Below are 14,419 nucleotides of genomic sequence, written 5' to 3'. Positions count from 1 at the left end.
GTCATAAATTTCTGTAAATCAGATTTTGGGTGGAAATGCCACTGACGACGTATTCAGTGGGAGAAAAGGTGGGCCCGAAGGAGTCATATTATCGGGTAAAAAGATGCAAGAAAGTAGACCTGCGATGTCGTGCTGGGTGATCGTCATTATGATCAAAAGTGACTTAAGTGTGACCTACTCGAGTGGTCGAAACAGTAGGTGGCCTCTGACCTCGACGCTTGGTCCGACACCGAAACATTCGTTCATCAGAGGCGTGAAGAACCGGGATCCTTGCTGTTTTTACCAATTCAAAAGGGTCACGCCTAAATCACTATAGCTCGGAGAGACACTTGCACCCCCCTGCATAGTGCATGTGAACGAAAGAACATGTTTGTGGGTATATGGAAAACATGGATGTATGAACTATAATTTACCTTCCATACACATTCTCTGTTCTACTGCTGCAGCAAAAAATACCTGAAAATTTGTGTATAATGTGTTCTTCGCTTCGCGGGTCAAGGCTATTTTCAGCAATTTCAAGCAAAGGAACCGTACCTTTGTAAAAATGGATGGTTGAAAGTACAGTGATAAAATGGTATTTATGATATCATCTGAAAGTCAGGTAAAAAGAGAAAGACTGGGGCTATATAGTTGTACAGATCGGACCCGCGCGAATCCGGGGATAGTTTTTTCTTCTTTAATTTTCTCTAATACCCTATCTCTTTTTCCCCGTTTTTCCTTCATCGTCGGTCTTTTTCGGTTCTGCTGTTTTCGCTGTTGTTATCCTTCGTTTCAAGTGCTCGGAAAGGTCAAACGCCATGCCCAAACGCCGTGACCAAACGCGCAAAGGAAATCACATCTGCGATTAAGCGCGCAAAGGAAATCCGACCTTAAGATTGCCCTTCAGTCAGTCTTGAGTTATTTTCAACTCATTTTTTCTATACTTATCAATTGTAAGCGTAAATGCAATATTTCATTTAGTACTTTTTTTAGTGCATTTACATTATTGAATTTTATTTCTTCGTGTTACTGTTATCATAGAACAAAAACGTCTTAATACATTTTATTGTATGCTTTACAGTTTAATTTTTGTAAAGCCTTAAATAGTCGAGATGTTTGTAGGAAATTGATCGTGGATCCTTAAAACTTTATAAAAGTTGAACCGTAGAAAATCCAACAAATAATGTATTAAGACTTTTTTGTTCTATTTCTGCCCTTCAATACCTCTGTAAAATTACAGAATCCTTTGGTTGTTAGTTTATCATACAGGCATTTTAACTTTTAAGACATTATTAGAAAACGAAGACAGATCAAACATTATGTCATAGCACATTTTGTACTCCAATTTAGATCTCCTGTCACCACTTAAAATATCAAAAGCTACTTTTGTTATACCTTGTATAGTATCTATTAATATAAAACGTTTTTTATCTCTACAAAATAATGTATAAAATGTATACATTTACGTTTTTAAATAAGAGAGAGGACGGTATGAGAAAAGTATATAACAAATATATGATAAAAAGGTAAATGTAAAAGTAACAGCGTCTTGAAAGTGACAAGCCCCTCACCTACCCACACCCACACACGCACGCACACATTTCCCGAAGACTTCTTTTACACAGTTACATGTATATAATAATATTTATTTTATCAATCGAAACTAAACAGTAACACGAATCGCAAGTGTTCAAGCTGAATTTGTATATTTAGATCATTCAGAAGAGTTCTTTTATTTCTTTTCCGATTGTTATTATTATAATCTAACGGAGGGAAAATATTACTATAGGTCAACCCCCCCCCCCCCCCCCCCCCCCAGATGTTTTGCATTTCTCAACGTTTCGAGGTCCCCTGAATCAAAAATAGTCAAAAAGCCGATGGCTAAAAGTCCTGTATACATGTATATATGTATTGTAGCGTCTATTTTTATGTGTATCTCTGAACTAGACTATCGAAATAAACAGAAAATTTTATTTGATCGAGTTTTTAGCAGATAATAAAAGATTATTATTGGCAAACAGGACTGCTTTTAGATATTTCTCTCCACCCTCAAAAATAAAAATACTTATTCAATGTCGGGAAAGTATCAGAACTAAGTTACCAACTTTTTTGTTAATATTCATGGCTAAATTCTAAATATTATCAACCATCTGCCAGAGCATTCTTAGATAATGTCTTTATAAATCCTTGTATTTGTTTTCAATAAGTATTTTGTAGTTTATAGGATATAACATTTTCATTCTGAAAAATGTGGTAGGGACAAAAGTAATATTTTACTTTTTTTATTCACATGAAAATTAAATATGTACATATTGGCAAGCAAACACAGCTTCAGTTGGAAGCTGTTTAAGAGATAAGTGGAGCCAATGTCTAAATTGTAATAGTTGGTCCCATGAAGACATGCACCATAAGTGATCTTCATTACGTCTCTCATAATTGTAATTTGGAGTACACACAAAGTAGACTCGAATGCATGTCAAATTTATTTTAATCCGTTCACATTTTTTGACGAGTTTGACTTGTACACTTCGCATAATAATTTCGCTGTCGATGAGGCACCAATGTGTAAACGGGCTTTTCCGAAAGTAATCGGTCACGCACCATTGCGTGATGGACCTATGTTCATTTATCGGGTACTTTGTAGTTGACAGTTTGGGATACGTTGTCGTTTCAGATCGGCAGCAAAGGTTATAATATTATCAAAGACAATTGAAGGTGAAAGGGTTAGTATCATAAACTAATTGTGAACATTGCTTTATTCAAATAGAAAGTAAATATTCACGACTGGTTATTTAAAAATACGAGTATCATGTCGTCATAAAATAGGATATGATATTTTGCTTTTTAAAATGTATCCACGTATTAATTGATTTGAAACAACAATTATTTAAATATCAAGAAAATACCTCCACCTCTACTAAGTTTTGTAACACTCGCACAAGAAAACAACACCTGTTGTCGATTAGTACAATAGACGTAAACACTAAGTACGATTTAACTCATGTATGTAGTTGGTTTAATTTTGTTTACAGAAATCATTAAAGCAAGGCATTTGAATGTCAAATATTGCAGAATTTTGTTCGTGCATCGACTCGGTTTTAAGAGAGCTTAAGCCTTCGGTAAAACTAAGGGCCTTTGAAAGAAGACCTAGTTATCTAATAACACCAGGCATTGTAGGTGGTCCTCGGCGAATTTTTCATGAAGCCGCTGTTAGTGTTTCGACGGACTTTCCATCGAACGTTTGTGCGAATATTTGTGATACTTGCCGAGCTTTCCTACAAATCTAGTCTTGTTGTCGCGATGTTATCGTTGTGTCAATAATCTTTCTATCTGATAGTGAGTGTTTTAAGTTGGCTTGTGGGTTGTAACGAATAGACAAAATTATTGTTATTCAATGATATTCATCAATTTTAACTGAATTTCAGATCCTGTAGCCTTGTCCGATCAGCTGTTCGACAGTGAGTGATTTCTCCCCTCCCTTACATCAGTGTGATACTGTTGTGCGGGCAACCATTGCTCGAGGTCTCCGCGCGGGGACTCATATCTGGTGCTTTACACCAAACTTTTAGACGCTTGTAACTACCAAACGAAGCCTCAAATGCGAAATCGTCATTCTTGATTTTCATCTTATTTTGGTTTCTAGAATCACCCCTTAAAACTATGCCGAGCTGTTCTGAAACTTCCTGTACATGTATACTGATGGAAGGAGATAATCGTAGCAAATCGTTGTAGTAGGACAAGTATTTGCGAACGTGAACATTTTGAGGAAAAAAAAAAAAAAAAGGTTGATCATTTATGGTGGACATTTACACCTTGATTGTAAAGAATTAAAAGCATGTGTTCACATTTTAGTTAACGATACTAATAATGTAATATATACAGAGCGTACATTGTAATAGCATCGATGATTTTTGTGTTTAAAATTCAAAAAATTTATAAAATTAAAAACTTTTTTTTATTCAATTAACATATTCTTTTATATTATATAAAACATACATTTTTAAAAGCATCATTCGATACAGATCATTATTCCATATTTAAAGAAGTATTAAATTATTTGCGATAAAAAAAATTAGATTAGAGGATGCATACGTTTAGTCTTATCATTATACAGTGTTCTTGTTCAATTACACACAATATTTTTTACAGCAACATGGCAAAGGATAATTACTTACAATTATAAATTACTAGTACGATAATATCACGATTATTAAAATATTTACTTTTTTGTTTATTTTCCGGGGGGGGGGGGGGGGGGGGGGGGGGGGCTAAAGTTTGTGCAAGGGCAGCTCATACGTACGAAGCAGCTCTGATTTTACCCTATAAACTACAAAAGACTTACTGAAAACAAATACAAGAACTTATAAAGACGTTACCTAAGAATGTTCTGACAAATGGTTGATTCATTATTTTTAGTTTAATAATGCATATTAAACAAAAGAAAGCCAAAGGAACAGAAACTTACTTATCTGGATCATCTAAATATACAAATTCAACTTGACCATTTACTTCTCAGCTTCGATTGAAGTATTGCTACACATATTTTACTGCGTAAATGGAATTTTTTGGAAATGTTTGTGTAAGGGGGCAGAAGGCTTATTACTTTCACGACGCCATTACTTTTGCCTCCCTTGTACTGAATAAATAACCAGAGAGGATTATGCTAATGATGCTATATCGTAACAAAATATTTGTTATGATTGTAAAACAACTCAACCTATGTCATATTTTCAAAAAATTCGAGGTAAAGCTTTAATTTAGATCTAGAATATAGAATTTGAATTTTTAGAAAGAAGAAATAACATTAAAAAAACTTCCGCTTAAAAATAAGAGTTCAAGAAGACACAAGTCTATAAGACAGTATTCAAAATTCAAATTGAGAACTTTAAAACGCCAATACTCACTTCGAAAACAAAAACATGTGACAGGTGATTTTACCTTACGATCATATATGTATAATTTCTTTAAACGTGTTGTTTTAAAAATTAACTAGGTATAAGAGACTGTCATCTATAAAGTACTTCGTCAATGTTAGGAAAGACGCTCATTTAAGAGTTGAAGCTATTGATCGCAGTGTTTCGTGTATTTATTTTCTGGTACTGTAGTGCACGTTTAAATTCCAGTAAAGCTGTTTTAACTAAGTTCCAACAATCTAGCCCGACTATTCAGTATCTCGAGATCATTGTACATCTATTGAATCCTATTCAAACTCAAGCTTTTTCCTACAATAAAATTTGCAACCTTTTACATGAACTACCACTCTATTAGAATTTTAGCGTAAACTACTATATTTGTTTGAATACCTACTCATGTTGCATTATGTACTTTGAATGTCAAAAGTTGACGGAAAATGCGTTCTTTTATAGTTGTTTGCTTTGGAGGAAGTAATACAAAATTACAAAAAGACAAATCAAGCAAGTACAGTCTCTTTATACTTTTAATAAAAATATAATTTTGAATAAAGGAACATATTTCCAACGAGTCTCTGAAATTCAGAGTAATGTTACATGGTTATGCCTACGTATACAGAGTTACAAAAAAGTGAATACCGATGAGCCTGCATTTACCATAAGGGGCAGGAGACGCAAGGTGGGACGATATTTTACTCTTTACAAACAGTCTAGTGTAAAAAAATTCCTTAAAATATATCTTGTTGCCCCAACCTCTCTATATGACAGATGTGTTTATTTTAACTGGGTAATTTAGTTCTTACTTTTTCCTTTTTAATTCCAATTTGAATTATTTATTTTTATACTATTTAATCAATGCGAATATATATATATCAATGTAGTGTTATTTTTACTTTTTAAAATGAGTTATTATGAGCATACTGACTTTTATATTGATTAAATTTTTAAAAAATGTCAAAAATCAAATGAGTGTACATAGTCTCAGAGAATCTTCTTCGAAAGTGAAGGTCTTACAACTACATAATTTTAAAAATAAAAATATTAAATTAATTATTTCTGATATTCTATTGCCAAATCTCATATGTGACGAAAAATTCCATTGGAAGATAAATCTATACTGCTCCTGCGCTTTGTCTATGCCTTATTCTACATCCTCTTTAAGATAACAGAATTCGTGAGACTTTTACTTTATCTTCCAACTTCGATTTTACTCAAGAATATTAGTAGACAATGTGAAAAGAACACTCGGTTTGTGATTACTTCAGAAATGCGCTGAACTGAAACATCCATGAACTGATAGATCGTTGAAAATTAATGCTAACCTTGATCGAGTTACCATCCGGTGTACAGTATTTTCGATTGACGGTAAATACTAACTAATTCTCCTGGAATCTAAATATACTTATTTCATACCATTGACTAAGTACACCCACCTCAGACGAATCTCGCGGCACCGATATCCTCTATCTCATTCTTACACGGAAGCCATTTAATTGGCGCGATTGGGGGGGGGAGGGGGGGGGGGGGGGGGGGGGGGGGGGGGCAATGCGACTAGAATCGTTTGAATTAGCTGTACGGCGTAACTGCACACAGTACGAGATTTACTAAGTGCAAATACATGTTACATGAACACTAATTTCGTATTCAGTCCCTTAATCCGCTAAGGGTCCTTACGTGCGAAAAAAAGACCTCTAAAATAAAATTAGTACTAGGCCTTAGCAAATCAAAGTATTCAATTTTAAATTTTTTATCATATTTTGACACAAGTACTACCAATAGATTCCTTATGCTTTTCCGTTGAAACTGATACCAAATACAACACAGTTTGGATGATTTATAAAGAAATTGTGAACAAAAAATTATTTGCACAATTTTAACTTAACTTCGTTAAAAATAGTCCAATTTACATAGAATTTAGTATTATTTTAATCGACAGAACATAAAAAATTCATCTGTAGAACTCTTAATGATAGTACGTATAATATCAAAATTGATATTTTGTGGCAGTCATAAACCTTCAATTGCCGGGACATAAACTGACGTGCGCTCGACACTGACCAGCAAGGGACCCAAGAAGCCGTCCTCAAGACTAATATTATTAACAAAAATGTTCATTACTACTTATTGAAAATCACCACTTTTGGTTAAATTTTTTTGAACGTAGTACAAATGAATCCCATATATTCTGCCGATAAAAATGATACCAGATGCGACACAATTCGGATCGCTATCAATCATTTGTGTCATACCGTTAGATGCCCGGGTGCAGTTAGGCATTACAGACGGTACCGCGTATTAAAAATTCTACGTTTGTTGTGTCTGGTATCAAAGTTGTCGAGAGAATACGAGCAATTTAGTGGTACGATTTTCAAAATTGTTTAGTGAAAATTTCGAACATTTAATACGCGGTACCGTCTGTAACGCTTAACTCCATCCGCGCATCTAACGGTATGATACAGATACTATTTGGTATTATTGGTATTATTTTCGCTGGAAAAGCATAAGGAATCGATTGGCAGTACTTGCGTCAAGTAATGAAAAAACAGTAGAAATAACATTCGCATTTGTTGTACAAAAAAATTATATAGTAATTTCAAACATGACAAGTATTTAAATAATTCCCTTATACAGGTTTAATAGAATTATCATTTCATTTAATGATTGGTTTTAGCTTTTACGGTATGATATTGATAAAATTAATTGTAAAAAAGAAAACTAAAAATTTCGTACTATCCTTTCAAATACTAAACGAAACAAGAAGAACTCATACGTTTGGCTGAAACATAGTTTTGGCTTAAACAAATAGAATTGATCTTTAAGGCTCTGATATGCTATTGCCGTCTTTGCCTTTAAAACTAACGTACGGGTCATTCCACGCGCAATCGGGCACGTTTCGGAGCAAGTTCTTGTAATTTGCTCAAATTTGAATATGTTGTAGTCTTTAACGATATTTAAACGTACCCTAAAGGATTTTTCAAAATTTTGAAAATTGTCGATTTTACAGCTGTTTGAAGTTAAGTGCTACCTTTTTTTTGAAAAATTATAGCTATTGAACTAGTAAGCAGATGGAGATGAGCTTTACGGTACTTATAGAGAAAACATTGAAGTTTGTAAAAAAAATTATTTCATTTAAAAAAACTTGTTTTTTAATCATCTTTTTTGCAATTATTTTAAACAAATGCAGGTTTTTAAGATGATGCGCGATTTTAAAAATCTGAAAAAAAAGGAGAATATAGTTTGATCCTTCCCCTTGATGGACAAACTTTCAAAAAGATGGACATTTTAAAATTGCCCCTGTGAAAATTGCCGAAAGTTGACGCTGCGTCGAGGCACTGCTGTGGCGGGCGCGTCGTCGCTGGCAGCCTGCTCGACTCCAGCGAACGAACGTGCGTTATTATTTGCGATCAAGGCGGCAAATATTGGTAACTCACTCTTTGTCAATGATTCTTATTGACAAGTTCACATTCATTTTTGCCATGTGAAGTTGCAAAAAAGTGCCATTCTGCATTAATACCAAAATCTTCGAAATGAAAGCTAGGATTTAAGAGATTATATTTATGTTTTCAGAATAAGACGAAGATTGAGTTACCAATATTTATTGATTGCATTAAACCTTGCAAATGCTCGGAGATAATGTAGAATAATGTTGGGTGAAGTCGCCTTGATTCCAAATAACGCACGTTCGTCCGCTGGAGTCGATCAGGCTGCCAGCGACGACGCGCCCGCCACAGCAGTGCGACTCGACGCAGCGTCAACTTTCGGCAATTTTCACAGGGCCAATTTTAAAATGTCCATCTTTTGAAAGTTTGTCCATCAAGGGGAAGGATCAACTATATTCTCCTTTTTTTTCAGATTTTTAAATCGCGCATCATCTTAAAAACCTGCATTTGTTTAAAATAATTGCAAAAAGATGATTAAAAAACAAGTTTTTTTAAATGAAATAATTTTTTTTACAAACTTCAATATTTTCTCTATAAGCACCGTAAAGCTCATCTCCGTCCGCTTACTAGTTCAATAGCTATAATTTTTTAAAAAAAAGGTAGTACTTAACTTCAAACAGCTGTAAAATCGACAATTTTCAAAATTTTGAAAAATCCTTTAGGGTACGTTTAAATATCGTTAAAGACTACAACATATTCAAATTTGAGCAAATTACAAGAACTTGCTCCGAAACGTGCCCGATTTCGCGTGGAATGACCCGTACAGTAATGTTGCGGACGAGAGCCGCGGTCTATCCCCACTACCTCGTTTGATACGTGCCGCCGAGAAACCAATTCTTGGAACCATCGGGTTCGAGCTCGACGCCCGAGAACAAGGAGGTCATAAAAAACAAGGATAGTATTAGAGATTTAAATAGAAAAAATTGAGTTTCTTATTCGCAAACGGATTTTCACGCAAGTAACACCAGTCGATTCCTTGTGCTCTCCCGATTAAAATGATGTCAAACACGACATGATTCCGATTATTTTTAACAAAGATACATAAAACTTGGTTTGTAAAAAAAAAGGTCATGCTCATCGCGTTATGTATACAGTATGTAATGTTACGAACGAGAGTCACGAGCAGACCTGAGCGCGGCTCTCATCCGTGAGTGGTAGTCGATTCCATAGTCACGAGCAGACCCGAGCGCGGTTCTCGTCCGTAACATTACTGTACTTAGAACCTCCGGTTGAGTCATTCGACCTAAGTTCAGGGTCAAGTAAAAGTCAAGGCCTTCGACTGTTTTAGGAGAGCTTCCGGGAAGAAGCAAAAATATTGTATTCAAAAAAATTTAGCTTTCTCTGTTCGAATACAAATCAGACGTTGAAGAAAGCTGCCCCCCCCCATATAATATTAGGCCTTAAAAATCGAAAACAAAAGAAATTCATCTGTTACTCCAATGACGATACAATGCATACTAACACAGTTGATATTTTGCGATAAAGTCATAAATCTTCACTTGCGAGATTCTAAACCTACCTGCGCTCGACAACGAGGGGCAAGAAATTTCGAAACATCCTTAGGCATAGGATCATTAGTGTAAACATTCATTACTAATCATTAAAAATCGCTAATTTTTATTTTATTGTACGATATTTATGCAGAAAATAGATCACCTTGCCAACAACGTGAAATCTCACGAAGCTTAATTCTCTATAAAATTTAACGATTGCATATTTCTTGGATCTCCGCCGCGTTAACCTCACCAGAGACAAGTCACACGTATTTACGAATACTATAATCCCTGTCCCTACTAACATTACTTCAATGATTAGTTCAACTGATCGTTATTCACGAAAAGAGGACGCTAAAGACACCTTCGAATTTCTAAGTTGTTACTACAGTTTGACTATAGACACGAAACCCCGTAAGATATTAACATATAATTTATATGTTTCATCAATGTTTATACAAAGGTTTTTATTCTACATGAATAAATGGCCATCGAAGGTTAATCACCATTCATAACGAAGTACTATGAAAATCAAACATTAGCTATATCTTCATACAGTAAAGATATCAAAACTTGATTTCAATAATTTTAAACAGTTCAGTTAGGTTCGAGATAAATGCTTATTAATAATTCAAAAATTTACAGTAAAGGTATTTTTGGAGCGGTAAAATTAAAGTGAGAGTTATTGAATGTACCATCGGCTACCATTGAATAGCAACTATGGCTAGTATTCGGACCAAGTTCGAAGCTCGGTATTTCATCACAACAAACGCCGATATCAAACTAAATAGTCACACTCGCATATAATACAATTTGATGACGTATGACAGTCATCGTTAATTACTTAAATTGCTTGATTCGAAAATACAGGGTGGATTATAGACATAGATAAAGTACAGAATAGATTTACTATTTAATAGAATTCGGTATCATTTGCTCAGGACCCATCTTGTGTTATTAGGTCAAAATGGAACATAATTGCCATGCTACTACAAGCAAAAATTGAAATTAAATAGAATAATGAAAAGTGAAAGAAAGAATCGTTGTTCATTATTGTTAATTTATATTTATGGTAATTTTTTTAAGTTTTATTCATTAATATAATACCAGGAGATAAGTCTTACGCTTATTTATTATTTGTATTAATATTGATGATCAGATTGAATAACTTTCCAATTTTTTATGCGATACATTTCAACTTTCAAGGTAAAATGATATTGAGTAGTAAAAATTATTTCGTATGATTTGGGAGCTCACGAATCCCTATGTTACCGATTCCAAATGGAATCAGACTACGACGCTACTGGCGGTAACAATTAAAACTAAATGCGAAAAAACCTAGAGAGAATTTTATTTTGTCGATTTTAGTAACTGATTCATATGAGTTAAATATTGATTTCTTGTGAAACTGGTAGTACAGATCGTGCCTATTTTACATCTCGTTTTCTATCAAAATCACTTGGTACTATGTTTACCAAAATATGTTCGCTCCGTAGGAGTTGAACTGCAAGCGGTTACGAAGCACCTTAAAGAAGTTTCATTTTAATTGTCGATAGTTTTTACTGAATTTATCGACATTTTTATTAGTTCTTACGAATAAAAGGTAATTCTTTACCGCGACAATTAAAATAATTATATATCGATAAGGTATGATAATTCACGCAGTATCGAATGCTGCAGCAAAAATTATCATTGTATGATAATTAAAATTTAACTCATTCATTAATGGTTACATCCAAGAATCCTGCTCATCATAAGTACCTCCCTAATAAAGTAAAGTCAATGATATTACATGGATTGTATAGGGAAGGAGTGTCAATTACTGTGTGTTGACGGATTACTGGCTTCCATCTCCACCCTTCTCCAATTTCACGCATAATTAAATGTAGCATGGTTAAACTGCTACAACTTATTATAAGTGGAAACAAAAGGGGTAACATAATAATCGGTCAGTACACAAGAATTGGAACTCTTACCCTACACCAGTCTTATACCGGGTGATTTTTTCGCTTGTGGACTCAAAAGCGGTGCCGCCGTACTGCCTAAACATCATAACAGAGACCCTGTCCCTTTACTCGATAAGCTGTTGCATGTATCATCGACGACGATTGCTATTGCAGCGAAGACGTTGTGTGCATGTGACCTATAAAGTTTCAAATTCTAAGCATCAAAGAAACGGAAGAAATCGCCGCAAAATGTTTTGCATTTCTAACCGAAAAAATTATTCAAGAATGAATGCTTACCTCTTTCAAATTCTTCTTACATTAAACATGCATTTAAGTATGCATTTTTTAATCCGCTTTTTCTCTTTCAATTTGAAAAATTATTTTGTTAAACTTAAAACCCTACTGTAAGAGCAATTAATCAAGAGAATTTCTTGTCTTACTCGAGGGTTACTTTTTGTCTACGAGGACTTCATTAGTCAGCGATGGTCACTTTTCTAATAAATTCATACCGGCTATTCTATCCTCTTGTCTTCAAATTGCAAGCCGTCGATCGTACTAATAGAAATAGAGAACATTTATGAAGAGACTTTGGTTCTTATTTTTGAAAACCTAAAGAAACAGACTGAAAAATGCATACACATTGGAGGGGGGTCATTTCTACATTTAATGTAAGAAGAATTTGGACAAAGATAAGCATTAATTCTTAAACCAATTTTCTTGTTGAAAACGCAAAATATTTCGCAACGATGTCTTCCGTTTCTTTGATGTTTAGAACTTGAAACTTTACAGGTCACATATATACGCACACAACATCTTCGTGGCAGTAGCCGTCGTCGTCGATGACATATTCAATAGCTAACCATATAGAGAAACAGTCTCTGCTATGATGTTTAGGTGGTGGCACCGCTTTTAAGTCCACTAGCGAGAAAATCACCCTGTACAACCCTTTCACAAAAAAAGGAAAAAAGAAAAACAGGGTTACAAATATCGTTCATCCCTGCGAAAGCCACATACCGAAGACCTAACATACAAATTTATCTGCGTGCTTTATCGCTCGCGTTCCAGTGATTCGATCGACAGATAAACAAAGCTTTAAGTATATCTAAAGAATTTCAACGATACGTGACCCGCAACTTCTCCGAATCCCCACGCAGCAGCATTTCTGGAGGACGAGACGCAATCATTAGCCAATTTAATGCGCCACTGTGGCTGTAGCTTCACGAAACCTATCGAATCCGGTCGGCAGGCCCAACGGACAGAACTCATTGTTTACGGGTGATTATGTGTATCGCATTATCGTATATTACACGGTCGTCAGCGATCATTTTACGGTACTATGAGAATCAAATTTTCTATTTTTCAATTCTGAAGAACTCTCGATGCACTTGTGACTCAATTCTTCGCGAAAAGAAACAACAGCGGTGCTAAAGCCAGAAAAGAAAGAAAGACAGGATTGTCGGGATATCGCATTAATGACTTGAAAGAAGTCACGTGCGCGCAGTTTGGTTTGAGCTAGACAAACTCACGCGTGATAGGAAGGAAGAGGATACTACAAGTGAACTGCCAACAAGCAAGTGTCGGAAGAGCGGCCGAGGCATCTAAAATAAACACCGCATAATGTTATCTAATTCGACGTGAAATTGGCATTTCGTAGGAATGCGGGCTTGGTAACTGGGCCGAAATATTACAGGAGCGTTCCTCTTCTTACATAAATCCTCTGTGCGATTCTCAATCATTGCACAACAAGCAAATTCTTCCAACAGAAATAACCGTACTTGGGGGGGTCGTACTAATTAACATCGCGGATGCCGAGCATCGTGTCCCCTTCCGATAGATCGCGAATCAATTCCGCATTGTAAACTGACCTTGCACCATTGTTGCCGCTCTGGAGAGGACATCCAAGGCGCTCTCAACAGCAGACATCTCCTGGACGATGGGTTCCTTCGAACGCCTTTCGTGATTTCCTTCAGCAGTCGTACCCTTAGCACTTGGAGATCAGGACTTGTTCGTGGTCGATGGGAATCCTAGAGTAGCTGTTCGTCGACCAAGTGTTCACCAGGGGCCTGAGGATCTGTGAGAAATCGATGGAAACCCGGCACACCGTTGTAGAAGTCTGCTCTCTAGGGACAGAAGTCGAACTTAACTGTTTGGGGGCCTTCCTCGCGGCTGAAGCCAGCACAAATAAAGTAAAACGGGGGGATTAAAAAACGTGACATTGTCTGTGGAATGCGGACCCCTCACCAGAGGCCCGCCTCTCGCTTCTTTCCTCACCTCATCCCACCCACCCTCTTCGTTGCTTCGCGAGTCCCCACATCCCCCCCCCCCCCCCCCCCCCCCCCCCCAAGAGCGTGCCTTCGGTGATCCCACTCCACCCACCGTTACTGCTCTTCAGCGATAGGCTCGATACTACGCCTTTTCAAATGATTCTCGAGCAAATAGTTTCCGACACGTTTCCGGTATTACAGCATTTCTTCGTTATTAAATTATTTTCGTGCACTGTCACTCAGTTGTTGGTGAGACCAAAGGGGGATACCGAAAAGTGTTCCATGCTGTAGACTCGCGAGTGAGACTATATCGAGAAAACTTTGTAGTTGATAAAGTTGGACAATTTTGAAAATTTTAGATGTCTCTAAGACTTAAAGTATATGAAT

The 14,419-nt window shown here is 35.8% G+C and overlaps 1 protein-coding gene across 2 annotated transcripts in view; it reads right to left on the bottom strand.

Moving 5' to 3' along the window:
- Positions 1-14,419, bottom strand: part of LOC143180841 (uncharacterized) — a 41,909-nt gene that overhangs the window by 25,679 nt on the left and 1,811 nt on the right. Inside the window, exon 2 of one of the 2 annotated variants that reach the window (XM_076380841.1) lies at positions 13,634-13,934. In XM_076380841.1, coding sequence (XP_076236956.1) covers positions 13,634-13,691 — 58 coding nt within the window. In that variant the 5' untranslated portion in view covers positions 13,692-13,934. The remainder of the gene's footprint in view (positions 1-13,633; positions 13,935-14,419) is intronic. The other variant, XM_076380840.1, reaches the window with a different exon arrangement.

This window comes from Calliopsis andreniformis, chromosome 6 (genome assembly GCF_051401765.1).
Source record: "Calliopsis andreniformis isolate RMS-2024a chromosome 6, iyCalAndr_principal, whole genome shotgun sequence".
Lineage (NCBI taxonomy): Eukaryota > Metazoa > Arthropoda > Insecta > Hymenoptera > Andrenidae > Calliopsis > Calliopsis andreniformis.
The sequence above is the reverse complement of the archived record's forward strand: the minus strand, read 5'-3'. Positions and strand labels throughout refer to the sequence as shown.